General features: G+C 39.3%; 1 protein-coding gene across 1 annotated transcript in view; it reads left to right on the top strand.

Annotated features, from left to right (window-relative positions):
* Nucleotides 1-258: 258 nt before the first annotated feature.
* Nucleotides 259-23447, top strand: part of tdrd12 (tudor domain containing 12) — an 88160-nt gene continuing 64971 nt past the window's right edge. Inside the window, exons 1-10 of the mRNA XM_077222503.1 lie at nt 259-279; nt 9719-9831; nt 10134-10243; nt 15740-15786; nt 16736-16900; nt 19045-19181; nt 21630-21749; nt 21825-21880; nt 22683-22768; nt 22848-23091. Of these exons, the coding sequence (XP_077078618.1) occupies nt 15763-15786; nt 16736-16900; nt 19045-19181; nt 21630-21749; nt 21825-21880; nt 22683-22768; nt 22848-23091 (832 nt within the window). The 5' untranslated portion in view covers nt 259-279; nt 9719-9831; nt 10134-10243; nt 15740-15762. The remainder of the gene's footprint in view (nt 280-9718; nt 9832-10133; nt 10244-15739; nt 15787-16735; nt 16901-19044; nt 19182-21629; nt 21750-21824; nt 21881-22682; nt 22769-22847; nt 23092-23447) is intronic.

Below are 23447 nucleotides of genomic sequence, written 5' to 3' on the forward strand. Positions count from 1 at the left end.
ATTCTGCATAATTCAAATAATATCTGTAATAAATCACACCTACTGCTTCGAAAGATTAAACTGGCCACGTAGCTTACGTCAATCACAATCACATACTAATTTTAATATACGAGGCAGAGCACTTTTACAGATTTATTTTATTTAAACGCAAATCTAGTTAAAGCTAAACTTTCAAATAAGGAAGATGATTTATTTGCTGCACGTGAAACCGATTGATGGCGTCACTGATTGCACGTCACCGCGTCAACGGCGCGAACATTTCTCAACAGCAGACGCGAGGTAAGAGTCGCTTTCCTACTCTATGGATAAATGGGAATGTATTTTACACCACACCACAGTTGTTAACACGATATTTCACGTATTTAACCTACATTCAGCCATACAGACAACATGCGTGTCGTTATAAACCCTGCAGCAATCTAACAACTTGACGCGAAAACGGCGCATCCGATGTCAATAAAATGCTTGAACCGTAATTTTATGATTGTATGTAGTTAGCTTGCAGACTTACTGCGCACGTGCTGCTGTAATCAGTGTGGACCTTCTGCAGTTTTAGATGAAAACAACTAATTATTAACGTTGTACAACAGTTATGCGATTGGTCTAACCACACTTTCACTGTTCGGTTGAATTTTCCTGCGGCTTAACTTACATCGTTAGGTTACTTTGCCCAAAAATGAAATTTCTGTCATTTATTACTCACCCCATGTACTTCAAATCTTCGGAACACAAATTAATATATATATTTTTGACGAAATCCGAGAGCTTTCTGACCCTCCATAGACTGCAACGTTATTACCACTTTTTGAGGCCCAGAAAGGTAACTTAGCAAAGCCATCTTAAAATAGTCCATGTGACTCCAGTGGTTCAACATTAATGTTATGAAGACACACGAATACTTTTTTGTGCCCCCAAAAAACAGACTTTATTCAACAAATTACATGCAATTTACATGTTAGTCTCTGATGCTGTTCACGTGATCACCACTACGCATGCGTGATGCTGAGCAGGATGGCCAATAATGAGCCGGTGTGGTGAAGAGATGAGTCCCAGCTTAGGACCCAATCAATCCGATTGGTTCAAAACACGTTTTATCGCTTTAGTCCCTGGTTACAAATCAGACAAAATCATTTTGATTTGTCATTAATGTCTTTTAACTTATGTTTCATATACAAGTATATAACCGAAGCTATAGATTGTGATTTTTTTTCCGATCTCAGTGTTTTTAGTTAGCTTAGATAGTGGCATAGCATTCTCAAGGTCGGACATCCGGGACTTTTACTCCTATAATGCACTGCGCGCGCATAGCAACGCGGCGAAGGGTAAAACAAACAAGCGCCCGCCATTAAGCAACACGAAAGAGGAAGATAAACAAGCGCCGAGAATCATGCCTAAAAACTATACATTTATGCAGTTAGCCTTTATTGGCTTTTTTGAAAAAACTGTGTCCCTCACTGACATTGTACAAGCTGTGCCACTAACAGACTGAGCTCATTACAGCCACTTTGTAACACAGTGCTTTTGAATGAACAGTTTTTTTTATGAATAAAAAATCGATTACATAGTTAATGTAATCGATGCTTGATGGGTATTTAAACATGACTGCAAGTGTAGGACACATGATATGTACACATGGTGTTTATAGAGGGGATTTGATGAGGTAATTGTATATGTCTGGATACTCGAGCCTGGGCCATGCTTTTGGGTTGTTCTTCCAGGCCTCATCTGGATGCCAATAGGGGCAAAATTGTAATGCTAAACCTACAAGCGACAGCTTTCTGTGGTACCTGGTCAATGCAGGCGCTAGGAGACTGTCTATATATATTGATAAGACATTCTGTAATAGAAGAAGAAGATCTGTATTCATATAGCTGCTAGCGCCTTTCACAGACATGTAGCAGTAACGTTAGCTAGTCACAAAGCGCTTTACATGAGTGTTTTATTACATTCACTTCTCACCACCGACATACATTCGCATACACAGATATCATGCATCATTAATACAAAGTAGTCCGTTAGTACCCATAACTGACATAGGCCTAATCCACAGCAAAACTTCTGTGAATAGATACCTTTTTGATTTGCCTCGGGCTGTGTCTTCGGTTTGTTTTACCCTTCAAACACGACGGCAGCTTGTTGCTATGCAGGTCACATGATTTGTGACGTAACGCCGACCAAGAGAATGCAGCTATCTGATGAGCGTGCTAACGCCAGCTGAGCTTAACCTGAGCTTATACTGCAGGGAACTACACTAACCTTTTCCACTGGTGGCACTTGCACTACTAACTTTTTCAGTTACTAGCGCAAAATATGATTTGGTCGCACAAATTATTTATAGTAAGCCGCTCTGGATAATAATGAACAATAATGAAACTGTATTGCATACAGATGTGCTTTTTTTTTTACTTGCCATGTTTTAAACCACATGCCGCCTTGTTTTTGTTTTCTTTAACATTGGTTGGGATAGATTTACTGCAATAGAAAATACTGTACACAATAAAGAGCAAAATGGATTTCAACATGCTATGGTTTGCACAGATGGGCAGACTCGTGAACTCGTAAGTAGTGATGCACCGATGTGAAAATTGTGGCCGATACCGATAACCGATATTAATATTGCTGTTATGGCCGATACCGATATTTACCGATGTCGATATCCCTGTATAGAAAACAAATTTACTGATAATCAAATAAAGAGATATTTTTAAAAACTTTTCTTTTCTTTTTTTTACTTTAGAAATGACTGATATTGGGCACCTTTACCTGTGTGCAAAATATGTCACACATAGGACACGCATGCATTATATTGCATTGCATATAATGTGTGCTGGTCAACTTGTCTAAAATTAAGAAACCCCTAGAAAAGAGTAAAAACAAAAAAATGCAGAAAAAATAAAAAAAATAATTTATTTATTATTCCAATATCCAGGGAAAACGGCTTCTATTTGTGACGTGCTGTCTTTGCGTCTGAACATTGCACATGTTAAACAGGACACGCATTAGCTGAATAAATGTTAGCCAAGCCAATACAAACATATTTATAGAAAACAGTTGACAATGAATAGACAAGTCCAATAATAGCATAACGAATCACTTATTCTAAAAATGATATCAAGTATAAGTTAGATGAATCCGACATAGGCCTATAATGAGGGCTGTGTTAGCAGTAAAACGTCCGTCATTTAACGCATTTTAAAAACACGGATGGATAATACAAAATGCTTTCTGACATTTTGACAGAAAAAAAACAAGCAAGAACAAAATTTAAACTATAGCCAATTTTCATTTTACAATTATCTTCTCTCTCTCTGTGTGCGCGCGTCCGTGTTTCTGAGAGAGAGAGCTCGCGCAGCACTGATACAATGGTACGTTTTAATCTAAGTAACGGTCGCGGGGCTGCAGCCAACTTGATGTGTTGAATGCTCAGAGCCAGTGGTGTAGTCTAGTTTTTTGTAGTGAGTATACTGTGATATACCAGTTCTTTCACAAAACGATGTTGTTACGTTTACAAATCCTCACGCTTTTTAAAGTGGGTATACGGAGATCTTTGACATTTCCTAGTGGGCATACGGAAATCCTTGACATTTTCTAGTGGGTATACGGCGTATACCTGCGTATCACGTAGACTACACCACTGCAGAGCACGTTATAAAACGTATTCTTAAAATACACATTTCTGTTTTAATAAATGCTCATAGTAAAGCATAGCATATTGCCTAAAAACATAGGTACAAAAATAATCAGTGATACATTTGCGACCCATTAAAAATTAGGGTCGCAATGGCATTTCAAAAGGTCGCATATGCGACCATTTTGGTCGCAGTGTAGTTCCCTGTACTGCCTTACCGTATTCACAGCAATTCGTAATGCAATTATAATTGTCATTATTTAATAATCAGTGCAATATGTTGTACAAATTGTATTATTAAAAGAACCATGAAATATTATTTTGAGTGTATTACTATTTTTCTTATTAACAGTTTATCCATTTAAATAAATGGCAGATGAGAACAGATTTAGATCAGGCATACTACTGGCATACTAAATGTAGTACATTATATGTACTATAATGCCCCTATAAAATCCATTTTATTTTTTCCCAAATTACGTTTTTTCCGTTTTAATTTTGGGAAATTGAGTTTTTTTTACCCTTTACTGTTATTTTAGTCGTAAAAAGAGTGTGCTTTTTAATGTTAATGATTAAAATGTACACAAATAAAACAGGAATGACCTTTTAAAATAATATTGAGGTTTATTGAGGTTACAAACATCACATTTACTTTTCAGGACAAATACTGCATGATGCAAACACTGCACTCGAAGTACTTCAGGTAACAACAAAATATTAAAGGTTATGAGCTTTAAATTGTCCAGTAAAATAAATTATATTAGTTTATATAAGTTTAAATAAAAGTCACACGCAGTCTCTCTCGCGCGCTATCGAGTGCGCTCTCGGACACACTCGGTGTCTCGCGCGCACTATTGACCGCGCTCTCGGACACACTCGGTGTCTCGCGCGCACTATTGACCGCGCTCTCGGACACAGTCGGTGTCTCGCGCGCACTATTGACCGCGCTCTCGGACACACTCGGTCTCTCGCGCGCACTATTGACCGCGCTCTCGGACACACTCGGTGTCTCGAGCGCACTATTGACCGCGCTCTCGGACACACTCGGTGTCTCGCGCGCACTATTGACCGCGCTCTCGGACACACTCGGTGTCTCGCGCGCACTATTGACCGTGCTCTCGGACACACTCGGTGTCTCGCGCGCACTATTGACCGCGCTCTCGGACACACTCGGTGTCTCGCGCGCACTATTGACCGCGCTCTCGGACACACTCGGTCTCTCGCGCGCACTATTGACCGCGCTCTCGGACACACTCGGTGTCTCGAGCGCACTATTGACCGCGCTCTCGGACACACTCGGTCTCACTCGCGGAGTTCGCTTCGCTTTTGTCCTGTCCGGAGCGCCTCGGTGTGCACGGACGGAGGGGCTGTGTGTGTGTGTGTGTAGGCTATGTGAGAGAGACGCGTGAGTGACAGAGATGGAGGGAGAGCAGGGAAAGGAAATGCAACTGAAAGAATACGCTACGTGTTTTAAATAGCGTAAAAAAAAAGAATAACGAAACGCAATATGTGGCGGCCGGTGTTGATTCTGTGGCGCACCGCGACGAATTAGTCTATGTGTGGGAAACACGTGGGAACTGCTCGGCTCGGTACTGGGGGCTTAGCGTCAAGTTTCTTTACTTTTCCGCCAACGAAAAGCAGAGCCGTGGAGAGCCGCTTCGCCATGCTTTCAATGTTTTGAAGGGGGAGAGGCAGCTGAAATGACGGGAGGGGTTGTGTCGCCCAGATTTGCTTCCCCCGGTCTGCATTTTCCCCAGACATACGTTCTTCTCCCACACTAAAACAGAATTTCATTCCAAATATGTAAAATTCTGCGAAATTTCGCATTAATGCTAGATTCCGCGTTAATTTGCCAATTCCGCGATTCCGTGATCGCGGAAATTATAGGGCCCTATAAATGGGGTCCTAAGCTGGGACCCATCTCTTCAGTGGGACTCATCTCTTCACCACACCGGTGTGCTGACTTAGGGCGTTCTCACACATATAAATTGTTTTTCTTTCGAAACAGGGACAATGCTGCATTTTCTTCTTGGTTCGCTTTCACAAGGCAACCTTTTAAATCGTACCAAAATGCACATAGGAACTGTTTTGTTATTGTGACCTGAATTGGCGCTAATTTATAAAAATTTTTTTTTTTTACATCGCTTATAAAAAGCTGGTGGGGCAGTGTGCACTTCACTTTCAAATTAGAGTCAATTCATCCATCGCAGGGAGTTTGATTGACATACGATTTGACCAATCAAAATCCACTATTTTTGTCTGTGAAATCAGCCTGTGACATGTTTTGACTCCACCCACCCCTCAAAGAATCGAAATCAGAATCGTTCAAATCAAAACGATGCCCAACCCAGGTGATAACTAATGCACAGAATCAGACACTTCTGCTATTTATATAGCACATTTCCCATTATGAATTATATTATCATTTGGTTCATTGGTCTGTTGGGTCGGATTGCTTTCACGCCTTAAAGGAACACTCCACCGTTTTTTTAAATAGGGCTTATTCACCATCTCCCCTACATTTAGATAGGTGGGCAAACGCATTTTTTTGTCTTAGTGCATGCATTGTTTTAGTTTCGAAGTGCCGCCGCTAGCTTAGCTTAGCATAATGAATGGAATCCTTTGCCAGCTTGCATGTCATTAGTAAAAGTGATAAAAAACAACAACAACAAAATACCTAACTACATCTTGTGGCCTGCGTATTCACAACGAGTACAAATAGCAATGCAGATTAAGACTAGGTGATATCCTAGGCAGAAATTTACTATATTAGGGGGAAGCACAGGCGAAGCACTGCTACTTGGGCGCAGAGGTAGTTGCCTGAATAGCGAAAGGTTGTGAGAACGAGCACCAGTTCGTGTTGGCTCTCATCCTTACGTCCTCAGTCTGTTGAGCGATCGCAACCTCCTAGGGATGCACCGATACCACTTTTTAAGGGTCGAGTACGAGTACCGATATTTTTTTCCTGGTACTCGCCGATACCGATACCGATGCCTGTTGTACTGGGGGGGTTCTCGTTTTATGTGGCAATTTTCTAAGAACAACACAATGAGACTAATGAACATATCAGCATCTTTATTTTCAACAACTTAAATAAACTTAAAAAAATAAATCATTCTTATTGTGCTTATCACAAATTTTCAAAGCCCAAATTTCACAGTGTCCAATAACCTCCAAAGGGCAAAACCAAGGACATAATGAATGTAATTTTTACCTGGGTGTCACAAAGTTGTCAAAGTGCTAAAGAAATCAGACAACAAGACAAACAAATTTGTCATAAAGTGCCAAAGAAATCACAGAACAAATGTTTAACATAACACTGAGTAACAATGTAATCACAGCCGAAAGTGTAAAGTGAAATATTAGAGTGTACTATTAAATCTAGCAACACTATAACTGCAGGAAGAGTGTTCATAAGAATTAAGAAATATAAGCTAAGGATATAAGTGAGGTATCGGTCTTTGGTATCGGGGTATTTTTACGAGTACGAGTACAAGTACATGAGCTTAGTATCGGGCCCGATACCGATACTGGTATCGGTATCGGTGCATCCCTACAACCTCCTCCTCCTGTCGGTCTATTTCCAAAGGTGGCCGCTCCTCTTCTGAAAACTCTGGTTTGTAGAAGTATGGTTCTGGATCTTGACTGTCTGAGAAGTCACCCTCTTCGTCTCTCACAAAATCCGCCATGTTCATCGCCATCCACTATAGCCCCTTTCCCGGGAAATTGCCAGAGTGCCTTCTGTGTGAACGCAAACACGACCCGGGATTGATGCCGGGATCGATGCCGGGTTGGAGACCTAGTAACATTGCCGGGATCAGTCCCGGAACGCGCGCTGTGTGAACAAAAGCCGTAAACAATGCTGTGTCGTAATGATGACGCTGAAGTGAAGTGAAAGCAGGCTAGTGAAAGCAGGCTAGTGAAACGGTACGTAATGCGTTAGATTATGATCGAATCAGAGAAAAAATGCACAAGCGTGGGTTCTCCAGAGAGAGAAATCGCAGCTCATAAGCAAACTATAGATGCTGCTGAGAAATTACATGTCACATCGATGTCACGTGTCTTTACGGTATTTTTACGGGTTGTGTGTGAACGCACTCTCTGATTCCGGAAAATCACTGGCAGTGTGAATGCCCCCCCCCCCCCCCCCCCAACGGTAGTCAACGGTATCTGCTAGCCTGCCAAAACAGCTTTACCCACACAGTACCCCAAAAGCAAATAAATTATAACGCTAGACTATCGATGTAAATGTCTTTGAGGAGTGTGGCGACGGCAGCTTTCCCATGAGTGGGCGTGGTTTCAGCACAGGCAGCGGACACGCCCCTAGCGTTTGAGAGCAGAGACTACTGCTAATTTTTTCAAGATTTTGATAGCTTATTTTAAGTACTTGCCGGCTTTTTTATCATTCACATTTGGCTGGGTGGCTAATAACTAGTGATGCACCGATGTGAAAATTGTGGCCGATACCGATAACCGATATTAATATTGCTGTTATGGCCGATACCGATGTTTACCGATGTCGATATCTCTGTATAGAAAACAGATTTTTATGATAATCAAATAAAGAGCTATTTTCCAAAACACTTTTTTTTTTAACTTTTGTAATTTATTTTCAGAAATGACTGATATTGGGCACAGTTACCTTTGTGCAAAATGTCATCAGATTTTCAGAAGAAAAAATAAATATTTATAAAAATAAATTTTTAAGTGTGTCGTGAATTCACACTATGAATAAGCCAACCCTGAGTATTCTCAATAAACATCTAACTCACTTGAGACCAAGTCACTGTATTCTGTGAACATAGTACAACAGTTCAAAACTTTAAAGTACAGTACTGTCCTTCTAAGGCAAAAGACCTTACTTCTATTTTATAGCACAATGTTATAACACTTAAAATGTAAGCAATATCAACCCTATTAGACTCACTATGATAAAAATGGCTTCACATGTATTAAACAAGAAGTTGAAGTAGTGAGAATATTTGGAATGTCCTGTATGAACAAAATGACGGAGTATGTTTTTGTTTCCACTGTTCGATCGCGCCCGTGCCTCTCTCTCTCTCACACACGCGCGCCACACACACAACATATTCCAGCATTGCAATCTTGACGTCGCAACCTGTTCATAAGACTCACAGAGTCGCAGAGCTTTAGAGCTAAGGCAGGGCTACAGATTAGGTGTCCCTAAAGAACTGTATCTAGTAGTTCCGCGTTGTAATGGATTTGCTTTCTCGTCGGTTGTTTGACATGGATTTTAACCAGGGTTCAACAAAAGGTATGCTCTAAATTACTACATTCCTGCTGCTGGTGTATAATGGGTGTGTCGTTGCGGCTCCAACCAACCAACTCGCGTAACGTTAGTTTTCAGTCAGTGGACTGTCATTGACAGGCGAGAGCTAGCACTTTATTTCAGTTGTAGCCTACATGTAGCCTTGTATTACGGGCTGTGAATTAAGATATCCTACAAGCCTGCTCTAATGCAGCGCTTGTTACTAGATAAGTTGTTGATTATGGCTCGAAACGTGTTTGTGTCTAGTTTGTGAAGTAGCATTGCTAGCTAAAGGCTACCGCTAGCTATTACTGGATTTTAAATATTATCTTTTTTATGCAGTCGTGTCGTGTGTCATTCTTACCTTGATCATTTTCACCATCATTTCCCCCCGGGAGTATGCCATTATTAATAGTCGAACAAAAGCAATCGCTGTGAAGCATGTAACTTACGTGTGTGTCTGAGGTGATTTAATTGGTACATCATAACCCCGTAACTACAGCGCGGCAATACTTTGATGGTCGGTCAGAACAAGGCAGAGTGCCGTAACTTGCCGCTTCCAGCACCTGCTTCAGCACATTATGTGTGTAATGTATGACCTTGTGCAAAAACAAACATCCCCGCCCGCACATAAGCCTACACACACGTCAAATACACAGGAATGATTATCGGCCTGTTCACATCGGCCCTATTTTGACATCGGAACGATACCGATTGTAAAAAATTGACCATATCGGCCGATATATCGTGCATCACTACTAATAACACATTTTTCTGTGGTGTGAAAAACTCAGAACACATACTTAATTTTGACTTTACAGGGACTTTAAAATAATTTGTGTTCCGAAGATGAACGAAGGTCTTACGGGTTTGGAACGACCTGAATGTACATGAGGCACTGTAGAGTGTCAACTAATACATCTACTAAAGAGCAGTGAGTGTTTTTCTCTTTGTCTTTTGTTGTTTGAATAACATTAATGACACTGACGGCAGCAGGAAAATTAGGCTGCTGTCACTTTAAGACCGAATGCATGGATCCAATATATCAGGGCTCCTCAAATCTTGCCCTGGAGGACCAATAGACCTTATTCACAGCAGCGCCATTTCTTTTATTTTTAACGGGAATGAAAACGAGGCTGTGAGGGATAGACATGCATCTCTTCAATGGCTTGTACTGTTATTTAATGTGTTTTTGGATTGTTCTGCTGACGAAACACTGCAAAAATATCTTTTCAGAAATTTCCAGTAGACAGAAAACTCCAGACAACGTGAGCTGTGGAAAATTATAAGTAATCTAGGAGCTTTTTATTCTACAGCTTCTTACAGCAGATGCCGTTGGAAAGAGGGTAAGTCTATAATCCCTCACAGCCTCGCTTTCACACCTGTCATGGCGCTGCTCTGAATAAGGTCTATGCTAGGGCTGCCCTCGACTCAATTTTTGTAGTTGACTATTAGTCGTTCATTTAAGCGATTAGTCGACTAATCACACGTGTACATTAATTAGCCAAATCATAATAATGAGCCTTTAATTGCCCACACATAGCCTAATCAGCACTCGGGTACAGGCAGAAAGCTTGCCACAGTGCACCGGCAAAAGTAAAGATCATGAATGTGTCGGGGAAAAAAACAGCAAGGACATTTTAATAATTTATAGATAAACAAGTGTTTTAGCTGCAGTATTAAAGTTGATGACGCTGACTCACTATCTCGCAGTAGCGCACGCACATATTTAGCGCCTACATGTCAAGCAGTAAGAGCGCTAATAGCTTAAACACTTGAATATGTATATATTTATATAGGTTAACATTAAAGCCAGAAGCCAAGTTGCTACTACTTGCAAATTTTCAAATGATAAGCCATATTTGAGGTAGTGTTTTTCTTGCACATTCTGTAATTTGCACAAGCCACCGTAAACGATCTGTCCCTCATGGACTTGCACTTTATTTTTTCTTCTTCGACTAACCGACTAATAAAATCTCAACAACTACGCCTCTTCTAGCCGACTAACGATCCGTTGACTATTAAGGGGCAGCCCTAGTCTATGGGGTCTAGTCTAGCTCCAGCCCTGGTCAAACACCTAAACAAGCCAATCAAAGTCTGCAGGATCACTAGAGATTAGCGGTGTAACGATTCGATACAGATCACGATACCGAACTCACGATACGATATTAATGCGATACTCAAAGACCAATAATAAAAGGTTAACAAAAAATGTACTGTTGATTGAAATGGTAAATTTGACATTACATTGTGTGTGTTAATGAATCGGCTTGGACTTGGTGCTGAAACCCAAAGCACAGGACAATAGAGACACCAGAATAACAATATTCATGATTCTGAAGCTGAAAACAGAATTATTTTAGATGAATATACTTTTGCTCTTTCACTGACTAGATATATTTAAAATAATGTAGGACACTTTTTACTGGTAACATCAGGCATTTGGCATTATCAGCACCCACAAATATCCCCCACTGCATTATTATACATTATATCAACATTATATTGAACATTTGAATGAATCAGTTGACTAGGATAGATTAAGATAGTGATTCTTCTTTCCTTGAATGAATCAGCCGTTTGAACGCATCGGTTGCATCTCAATGATTCGCTCATTAACAGTGACTTGCTGCCACCTACTGGCGGGTTCAATTTCACATTTAAAGTATCTTTTCTTGTTTTAATTTATTTTAAATATCAATATTACTAGATTATTTTTGTTGATACTCATTTCATTTTATTGGTAACAGCCCTATTGTGTCTTTTTATAATTGAATTTGATTAAATTTATGAAATTGACACAAAAGATGATGCATTATAATCAGGTTTAAAAAAATGGCCTTATAAAGATAAAAATGCCCATATTAGGTAAAAATCAATTGAAATGTATTGGGGAATTCTGTCTCTGCTGTGAACTGCAGGGATTAAAGTTCTCCGTCGCTACGACGGATCTCCGTTAATTGCAGCGAGTCTATGACGGATTTCCGTCAATTGCAGGGTTCCCGTCTGTCCTTAAAGGGTTAGTTCACCCAAAAAGGAAAATTATGTCATTAATGACTCACGCTCATGTCGGTCCAAGCCCGTAAGACCTCCGATCATCTTCGGAACACAGTTTAAGATATTTTAGATTCAGTCCGAGAGCTTTTTGTCCCTCCATTGAAAATCTGTGCGCGGTATACTGTCCTTGTCCAGAAAGGCAATAAAGACATCATCAAAGTAGTCCACGTGACCTCGGTGGGTTAGTTAGAATTTTTTGAAGCATTGAAAATACATTTTGTTCCAAAAATAACAAAAACGATGACTTTATTCAGCATTGTATTCTCTTCCGGTTCTGTTGGGGATCCGTGTTCACGAGGCCAGTGACGCTGCTGACGTAAGACGCTGCTGACGTGTTATCTGGTGCGTCCGTGTATTCGGGTTCAAATAAATGTCTGGTTAAAAAAAAAATGCAAGTCTTCCCCTGTGTGGAAATCCTTAGACATGTTTGCAAAGATTGTTTTGTTTACAGCGTGCGTCTCCCTCAGACTGTAAACGAAGCTCGGGCGCACCAGACACACGTCAGCTCGTCTTACGTCAGCGGACTCATGGAAGCGGATTGACAAAAGAACCGGAAGAGAATACAATGCTGAATAAAGTCGTCATTTTTGTTATTTTTGGAACAAAATGTATTTTCAATGCTTCAAAAAATTCTAACTAACCCACTGAGGTCACATGGACTACTTGGAAGATGTCTTTATTGCCTTTCTGGACAAGGACAGTAACAGTTATGCCATACATAGATTTTCAATGGAGGGACAGAAAACTCTCGGACTGAATATAAAATATCTTAAACTGTGTTCCGAAGATGAACAGAGGTCTTACGGGCTTGGAACGACATGAGGGTGAGTCATTAATGACATCATTTTCATTTTTGGGTGAACTAACCCTTTAATGTCTTAAATTCACTTTTCATAATGTTAAGGCCGTAAATAGGCTTTCATTTCTCAAATAGTGTGATAAATGTCTTAATTTTAGTTTGAATAGGTCTTAAATTAAGGAAAGACGAGGTGTATTCACCCTGCTGAGGGGGATGTGATAAAGCCTGGATTGGAGTTAAAGCACGTTCCTCTCTCCACTCTAACATTCTGTAATCACTTCGCTTATGGTCCAGTCCGGGTTTTCAATTCCCGCTCACGGAAAAACTGCTCCGTGTTCACTCAATTAATCTTAGTTTTGGAGAAGTGCATGTCAGGCTACAGCTGGTTTGCTGCGGTCCGAATCCGAGCACGTTTGTTCCCGGCGCCCTCCGCAGCGTTGGTCTGGTTTCACATTCAATTTAATTCTATCGAACCGTGGTGCGTTTGCGTGCATATTACGTCATCTCAAACGTGCACGGCGCATGATGGAAACAGAACGCGGGTCAATATTGGCCGTTCCTCAATACCAATACGCAAACTTCGGAGTTGCGTCCTTGATAGTTCGGACTTGCCAAGTTCGACTCAGGAGAACAACTCCCGAGGACGAGAGGACGCGGGTCCGGTTATTCTGCAAATGGAACAGCGCTTTCTTGATCGCGTCACTCAGCTCGCTCTGGCTACTCCGGTTATCTCTTTACGTATATTTTAGTCAACAATAAAACGAAATATGGTATAAAATACAACTCTGCCTCTTTTTATCAACAATAAAACTAAATATATACAAAACACCTCTTTTCATTTATAAATGAACATATTATCATAAACATATTAGGCTTATATGGCCACAAAAATGTGGTTCAGACAACGCACATTGATTGTCTTCAATGCATATATTTATAACAACATGAAATATAAAACACAACCCTGCTTCTTTTTGTTTTCATTTTAAAAATATGAAACATTATTGATCATTAAAACTGACATTTAACAAACAGAGACAGGGTTGTATCGTTTTATTTTATTATGCATGTACACAAGAGAATGCATAGTAAAATATATAAAGAATATTTCATATATTTTAGAATATATAACATTACACATTCCTGTCTCTTTTTGTTAAATGTCAGTTTTAATGATCAATAATATCCAGTTTTAATGATCAATAATATCCAGTATAAAAGTATAAGTAGCCTAATAGGTAGGCTATAAGAAGCTATACAATGAGAAATAAATCAAACAAGTCACTCAAACATAAGTCAGCTCTCTAACAGGCTACAAAGTAGGGCTGGGTATCGTAACAAAATTTTAGATACCAGTAACGATACTGATACCTTGACTTCGATACCGGTTCCTGAACGATACTTTTTTCGATACCAATTTTATCAATATAACATTACCTAAAAAAAAAAACTTTTATTTTTTCAGTTTGTTGACTTTTTTACACTCATATTTTGAGTCTGTAAAAAAGCACCAATGCTAAAGTTTTCTATGTTTCCTAATCATTTAACAACATGTATTCTTTACTTCAATGAGCTCATTGTTTCTCCCTTAACTTAATGCATTGTTTAACAATGAAACTGAATGAAAATTAATTGAAATGCATTACACACAGTCACCCCTGATAACAGATCACTCTAAATTGTAATTTAGACACATGCATTTTCTGTAAAGCTCCATTCAAACGATATGTTTTGTGAAAAATGCTATACAAATAACTGTGAATTGAGTTAAATATAGGCTACTGGGGTGCGGGATATATGCCTCGCGCTCAGCACACATGAAGCTTACGCAAAGCACTGGCAAAAGTAGCCTAATGATTATGGATGTGTCGGGAAACGATAGCAAGGAGATATTTTAATTGTTTATTAATGAATAAGTGTTTACTAAACGTGTTGGCTGCAAAGATGATTATTACGAATTTACGATGCTGACTCCTCATCCCTGCAGTAGTGAACACGCGCGCGCCTATATAGATTAGGTAATCAAACTATTTATTTCTAATTGTTTCGTTTAAAAGTTGACATATTTTGAACATATATAGAACTATTTCTCATATCTGTGAGGCAAGTATCCTATACGCTGAGTTTTGGTTTCTATGTGACGTGCTCCAGTTCTTGTAGTCGAAAGCTGTTAAACGTTCTACACTCGAGTGTATTCTGTGCGCTTTTAAGTGCAGATTTACCGTGTTACCGGTCTTGGCAGCAATTATCTTGTCGAAAATATTGCATCGTGTGCTTATGGCATCGAGTCGGGTACATAGGTACACTTTTGATCATTTCCACATATTTTCTATCTATCTGGGTTGGACGCTTACGCTTACACACACACACACACACACACACACTACAGCCTCACGTGCGACGAGGCACGTCTCTGGGCAGCCGCGTAAACTAGTGTTTTTCTGCCACAGCCAATCATGCTGCATGTTTATTTTTCACTGACGTTGACGAGATTAACCACTTATGTACCGAAACTTGGTACCGAAAAACAAGACATGTTTCGATACTCGGTAGTGTCGAGGCTATTCGGTCGGTACCTAAAAAGTACCGAACTCGGTACCCAGCCCTACTACAAAGTTAAAGTTAAATAGCCTAAATATATAAAGTTATAAAACTTCACTTTGCCCTCAGCCAAAACGATTTGCCATGGAACAAACTATATATTAATATAATTTAGCATTGTTTGGTCTTATAAGATAAACAAAAACACTTTAGGAGTCGGCTGTCTACGATAGTCCTAAACCTGCCAAAGTACCAACACAATAAACACACTCACCAAAATATCGTCTAATAATCGTTATCGATATAATTTGTCAATATGGCACACCCCTAGCTGTACCTGCCGTTTCACTGAACACCAGCTGTGCTTCATACGCTGGCATTACATTGATGTCCTGTGAAGTATTTAAAATAAACTTTTGTCTTATTCTTTTTCACTCTTTTGCAGATTTTGCAGTGGAAATCAGAGAAATGTTAGAAATACAGATAATCAAGGTAGAACACTACATGACAGCTGATGTTTCTATCATACATATATTTACCATCATTGAGATACTAGTATAGTTTTTATTTATGTTTTAAACTTGTTTGGTTTATTTCTATATATTTTTGATTCATTTTAATTTTAGCTGATTTATTTTAGTACATGGTTAAATTAAAGAAAAAAAAAATAAGTTTAACAACTAGCTGAAATAATTTTTTTTTTTTTTGTAAAGTTTAGTTTTAGTTAATAACCCTGATAGTTACTCTCTTGATGGGATGTGACATTTTCTAAAAAGGACTTGGTGACGCCTTCATAACAGTTTTGACAATAGCTTTATTTCTATTATGTATTTGCACTGTTTCTTTTGCACAGTTTTTTTCCGATTAGGGATTAGTTTTTATTGGTAGAAAAAATTATAAAAATAAAATGTCAATAATGAAGTGTTATTGCTTTTTTATATTGCCTTATTATTATAATTATGTTTTTAGGCACTATGTTTTTCATCACTCTTAATGGGTCTTTATAGTGAGCCTTTATATTTTTGGAAGGATTGTCCCTTTGCATCAGAAAAAAATGTTGACTTTGACCCTTTACTCATTAAAGTCATTGCAATAAACAAATGGATTATCAGTAATGGAAACTGTCACACTTGCTAACATTAGATATGTTCACATGCACTAATATTCATCAGTCCAGTAATGAATCTAAATTCAGATTCTGAAAGTTAATGAACCCTAAACATTGCAATCCAGTTCACATATTTGTTTACATATGAATCGCATGTATTCTGAACTAAACTTCGGCGTATGCGCTGATCGATTAATGTGTTTACATGAAGGCATTTCAGTCTGATTGAGCCATCACTAATACTGATAATAAGCAGATCTTGGGTTGCATAAGCGTATCTTGATGAGTTTTTCAGGAAGTAGATGAGAGCGCTGTGTGTGTGTGTTTGGTCAGGTTGAGGACCCAGGATGCCTGTGGGCTCGAGTGCTGAGAGGAGCAGGCGTTCAGCCGGACAGTCCTGAGGAATACGAGCAGCTGAAGGTGAAGATGAACCTCTTCTACCACGAGGTCGACATGAACCTCCAAAAACTGAAGCCTGCTGAACTGAAGGAGGGGCTGGTATGTCAGATCAGGAGTATGAAGAATAATATTCATATTTGGGAGTTTGACTTGTCCTGCGGTGTAACATGCTGCTCTAACAGTTTAAATACTCTTTATTATGGTTTTAGGCCATGTCCACACGGACACGGGTATTTTTATAACCGGAGTTTTTCCTACAGCGTTTTTAAAAAAAATCCCGTCCACACATGCTCGGTCTCCGTCTACATGAAAACGTAAAAACACGCAATCAAGCGCGGTCAAGAGCATGCCACGCCAGCACGCGGTGATATAAACCTTAACCCTAAAGCCACGTTGGCCAATCAGAAGCGCAAATCTGATGTCAAACACAGCGGATAACGGCGCACACTCTGACGTCGCAAGGCAAAACCCCCGGTTTCACTGTCTACACGACAACACTGTAACCGGCGTTTCTGAAAATCCTCACCCTGGCAGGGGTTTTCAAAAATGTTCGGTTTCAGTGCGTTTTCGTGTGGACGAACGGCCGAACCGCGTAAAAAAAGTCACGGTTATAAAAATACCCGTGTCCGTGTGGACAGGGCCTTAGAGTGCTAAATATAATTTAATCAGAACTATGGCATAACAGAAGATAGTGTGAGAGTTGTAGTGAAAAAACATTGAACAAATCTTCTATTTGAGCTGCCGATCTAGAGACTCAGTTCTACACACTGGACACTTACTTTTCCTCTTAAAAAACAAAAACTTATTACCTACATATGCAAATGTTTTTTCTCATTTTCATCATTTAAGCATACGTTTTAAGTTCATGAGAAACCTACAAAAGTCAAGTATGTTTAAAGTGACATACGTGTCAAAAGTCTTTTATAATTCCTAATGCAACTTTTACTTCATTTTAAGTGAGAGAATACATTAAATATTAGTAAATTAATTAATTGTTAGTACATTTTCTTTTCCATTTAAAAGAGACGTGTTTTGAGTGTTTGATCCTTTAGCGTTAAGCTCATTCCACACTGAGTATGAAAGTTTTTGCACGTTAAACAATAAATACGACCTCACATTGTGTTAATAGGCTCGTTTCCATTACAGATTTTACGCAAAACTTTTGCGATTTTTCTTTCTTTCTTTCTTTCTTTCTTTCTTTCTTTCTTTCTAAATGTCAACAAAAAACTATTGCGAATTGACGGCGTTTCCATTAACTGATGTTACGCGACTACAATGTAATTGTATAAGTCATTCCAAAAATCATGGCGACGGATGTTGGTGGGTTTACGTAACTTGTATGCCAGCCACTGCACTGGCCATTATTATTAATGGAAGGAGACGTATGTGTGTTATCCAAGCATTAATGGTAAGGAAAGACCCTTATACTGCGAGCGGCACATATGAGGAGTTTCTGGGTGTTTCTCCCTCATTTCTGCTTCGAAGTCGTAATTGTGGCATTTCTTTGAGGTTTATAATCCAGTATTCCTGTAATTCTTTTGTCTTTTATGAATTTAATCAAGAACTCTGTCAAAACACACCTGCTTCATCTATGTCAGGTGACCTGTAAATGCACAAAAACGGTGTCCATTGCAGTTTTGCCTGAAAAACCACCACATGCGAACGTAAAAACATTTTTTTGCGATAAATAGGAGTTTTTGCAAAATTGGTGTTGCCATTGGGCGTTTTTTCAATTCGCAATTTCAGTTTGCGCAATTTGAAGGGTAATGGAAACGCAGCTAATCACGTTTACACACTGCCTTCGAAACGTTCGTCTGTCATAAAAATAAAAATCCCTTATCTGCAGCAAGCATTTTGAGAGGTGTTTTGACAATCCAGAGCCTACGAATCCGAAAAAAACGCATACAAAAATTTCGGACTCAGTGTGCAATGACCTTTACCCTGCGCATGCGATTCTTTATGGCATCATATTACCTGCATAGAGGTCGTTTTTATTTTTTAACTTGCGAGAATTTCAGACTCAGTGTTCAAGGACCTTTAGTCTCTCTCTCTCTCTCTCTGTCTCTCTCTCTGTGTCTCTGTCTCTCTCTCTCTCTCTCTCTCTCTCTCTCTCTCTCTCTCTCTCTCTGTGTCTCTCTCTCTCTCTCTCTCTCTCTCTCTCTCTCTCTCTCTCTCTCTCTCTCTCTCTGTGTCTCTCTCTCTCTCTCTCTCTCTCTCTCTGTCTCTCTCTCTCTCTGTCTCAGGTGTGTGTGGTGTTCAGTCCGGCTCTGAAGAGCTGGTGTCGTGCCGTGGTCGAGTCCATCATCGAGGGGACGCTGAACTCTCAGGCCTGGTGTTTGTTGGTAGACCATGGAGATCACATCATCGTCAGAGCCGATGAGTATGAAGCCTTTTAAAATGTCTTGAATTGGTTTTATCAAGTGTAAAGGGATATGTTCTCTCAGCATTTACTCGCCCACTAATGCAGACCTGCCAACCTGTACGCATTTTGACCTCAAAGTACGCTGGTACGATTTGTCACTCTAAACTACGCAAAAACCTGGTGACGCTTCTGTGCACGTGCAGTCCTCAAATCAACCAACAGCAAAAGAAGCGGAGTTCGACCAATCATAGCGCTGGGTTCATTCCCCAAATAGCAAGCGAGGATGATTGACAGATGCGTAAGACCTATCATTAAAAAGAGACTGAAAATCGACAGCAATAAAGAATCCCGCTCGATCCTCTTCCACTCCCGCGGCTGCCGTCTGACTGAGTTCATCAGCGAGGACAGTAGTAGTCACAGCACTTCTGACTCCTGAAGGTAAATGCTGGGGTGGATGTGGAAAGTTGAAATATTGTTTTTAGTTAACTTAATCTGGATTCGATGATCTCACGGGAGTGATCGCATGGATTATCTTAAAATACTCCGTCATTCATGGTCACTCAGATAAGAGGAAAATATCATTCAGCCATGCAAATTATAAAATGCTTAAGTATTGATGAACATTAAATCTAAATAAAATTAAAATCGCTGTGGCGTAGGGTTTATGAAAGTTCTGTGGATTACTGATAAACGTGAGTCTGGAGAAACAGGCGTTTATTTATTCATTCTCAGTGTTGAGAAACGTAGTCTGCATGTGTTACGTTATTGTTTTAATAATAACTAAAGTACCTAATTATGTTACATAATTATTTGTATGAAAACTAGCGGATTAGTTACTTATGGATTAAAAAGTACCGTTGTATCAGTGCTGCGCGACCTCTCTCTCACAAACACAGACCGCGCGCACAGAGAGAGAAGATAATTGTAAATTGACGGGCTAAATTTAAAGTTTTGTTTTGGTTGTGTTTTTTTCTGTCAAAACGCAGAAAGCGGATGGAAAGTATTATCCATCCGTGTTTTTAAAATTTGTTAAAAGACAGACGTTTTACTGTTAACACAGCCCCATATTTCGGAGTCAACTTATACTTGATATTAATTTTAGAATAAGTGATTCTATTATTGGTCATGTGACAAGACTCCTGTCTATTCATTGTCAACTATTTTCTATAAATATGTTTGTATTGGCTAACGTTTATTCAGCTAATGCGTGTCCTGTTTAAAATGTGCAATGTTCAAATGCAAAGACAGAAATTCTTCTGTGTGATTTAGTATCATATTTGGATATTGGAATAATAAATTAAGTAGCCTATCTTAAATGTCAACATCTATTTTTTTTTTTTTCTTTTTACTGTTTTCTAGGGTTTTATTTAATTTTAGACTAGTTGTTGACCAGCACACATTACACATTACATGCTTTTTTTTAAAAGCAAATGCAATATTAATCATAAATAAAAAATGGTTTTGAGCAGTATTGAATTTTTGGACTTTCATTGCGATAGCTAAATTGCTAGCTAAATTTTAAAACTTTAGAAGTCAAAACTAGAAATATGAAGATAGGCATGTGTTTGTGTGTGTCTTGCATTGTCTCAAAAAATTTCAAACACCCCCCAAGCTGATGCTACTCAACATTTTTTTACAAGGTTGGCAGGTCTGCCAATGTCTTCTGGAGTGAAATGATCGGTGTTTGTGAGAAAAATACTAATATATTTAACTTTTTAAAGAATAAATCATTGTTTTCGATCTACTGTCATACGAGGACCAAGCAAACTTTAAAACGCCCTTACATTTATGTTCAGCTGAACTAGTGTATGTTCCTAGGACAGTTGCCTCGAAGCGATGCTTTATTCATTATTTTGCTAAGAATCTTCGTTTGTGCTTTTCTGAAGAAAGAAAGCGATGGCATGAGGGTGAGTGAATTATGCGAGAATTTACATTTTTGGGTGAACTATCCCTTTAAGTTCATAAATATCTGGGGACAGAAAAAAATGTCCTAATGTGATTTTTTATTTTATTTTATTCAATTTTAAAAGTCTATGATTTATATGAATGCAAGTGCTGATGTCATCGTTTACCATGCATTTGTGTCAAAAAATAGCCGATGAACTACTTTTGAAGAAGTATGACAGTGTTTACATGATGTTTATATTGTAATATGTCGTAAACGGTTATAAGAAACTAGTGCATATCATTATCTCCTCATCCTTTTGAAGGAGCAGCCGGAAAGAGTAAAGCATGGACATTTAAATATAAAGAGTCCGAGTGTGTTTCTGACGTCTTTATAATTAAAAGTCCTGCTTTAAATGCATGAAGTATTTTTAGTTACAATTTTTTATTTATTTTTATAACTCCACTTTGTTTCCACTCAGTGTGAGGATGTGATGTGTTTCATAACGGTTGGTAAACGCTTCGTCCAGGACTGCTTTATATCTGCACTGTTGATAATCCCCCTGATGAATTTGCTCTCAGTGTAAGAACTCCTCTGGAGAAGTTCCTGCAGCTCTCCTTCAGGGTCCGCCGCTTCAGCCTGGCTGGGATTCGCCCCATGACCCTTCAGGTGCCGATCTCTGGAGACACGGCCGGGCTTGTGTAAGTCCCTCTCTTGAAGAAGTCTCTGCGTTGCACTCGCATGTGTTCTGATGCTCTGTTTTCCTCTGATCTCAGTCCTTCCTCGACGTGGGACAGCTCTGCCACCAAATACTTGCACAATCTATTACAAGGTAAGAGTGTGCTGAGGTTATTCAGCGGTTCCTCCTGTTTGCCGTGTGTATAGAGGTTATGAGTGTGACATCACCGTCGGCCGGAGTGACTGCGGTCTCACACACACTGAGTGGCAGAAACACTGAGCGGCAGCATTGGTTTTCAGCTGCGAAAAACACACACAACACATCTAAAACGAGAAAGAGCTTTGAGATTGACTGTATAACCAAATTTGACAAGAAATCTGAGGTATATTTTCACATACTGCCGAAAGCTGCAGAACAGAGAAGCAAATGGATCGATGCAATTCATTGAAAAAACTGAAACCAGGCGGAGAAAGGTGGATTTGCAGTCATTTTGTGTCAATATGCTGAAATTAGGGGTAAAATCATACCCTATATATTGTATTGACAACTAAATTTAATATTTACCATCGTATATTCTGCATAATTGGATGTTTTTAAATAAACACTGAAAAAAAACGTCAAGTGATCACATGGATTTAGACCTGTATTGTATTTATATAAAGCGTTCACAGGCAAATTTGCTTTATGTATTTCCCTGGCGTTGAAATCAGGCTCATATAAATGTCAGGAAACATGATTCCTGCTGCATTTCAATATCCATGATCACTGGATCTTTGGTAAGTTGTAAGGAACACTATATCGAGTCCAACCTTTAGTTTAATCTGATAATGGTTTGTTTTACTGGTGTTTTCTCAGTCACTCAGCAGCTCTTCTGCCATTCGGTGTTCCTGTGGGAAACTGACGTCAATGCATAACCCTCTACTGTGTGGTTTATAGACGCTCTGTCTGTTTCTAGTGTCGACTCTGGGTGAAGCCGTTCTGTGTGAAACGCATGCCGGCTGCTCTGCCGTTGAACTCTACTTGACCATCAATGATACAAAGGTAAAGTACGATTATTTATGTGACGTACTGAGCAGGATTTCACACAGCTGCATAGTGCCAATCTACTGTCACTGAACAGATCTGTGTGAACCATGAGCTCGTGGCCAAGAGGTTTGCCTGTTTCGTGAGTGAGAAGTCCAGTGTGGCGGACGGGAACAGGAATGGAGATCGAGTTCCTGTCAGCCTGGCGTGGGACATTTACTCCAGTCCTCAAAAGCTCTTAGAGATGAAGGGCTGCTGTCCGGTCAAAGCTTCGCCCGCGCCGGATATTCCCCAGAATCCCCAGAGAACGGAGCGGAGGGATGATCGACAACCACAGACAGGTCGAGTTTGGGGAGATTGTTTTACTGGTTTTGAAAGAAGTCTCTTCTGCTCATCAAGGCTGCATTTATTTGATAAAAAAAAAACTTGAAAATAATATTCGAAATATAAATATTTTATAACATAAATGTTTTTACTCGCTATTGATCATTTTAATGCATCCTTGCTGAATAAAAGTGTATAATATATATTTATCCTATCCAAGCTGTTGAATGCTTGAATCTGATTGGCTGACGAACATTATAAGGTATGCAGTTATATTTTGTATTTATTATTTATTAAGGAAAAGCACACATACAGCACCGACACACACTCAGCACTGCTCTGATGATTTTATCAGTAAAATAGTTCAGCAACT

The sequence above is a fragment of the Siphateles boraxobius genome, unplaced genomic scaffold (assembly GCF_051911475.1).
Source record: "Siphateles boraxobius isolate OS27281-9 unplaced genomic scaffold, OSU_SipBor_1 88, whole genome shotgun sequence".
NCBI lineage: Eukaryota > Metazoa > Chordata > Actinopteri > Cypriniformes > Leuciscidae > Siphateles > Siphateles boraxobius.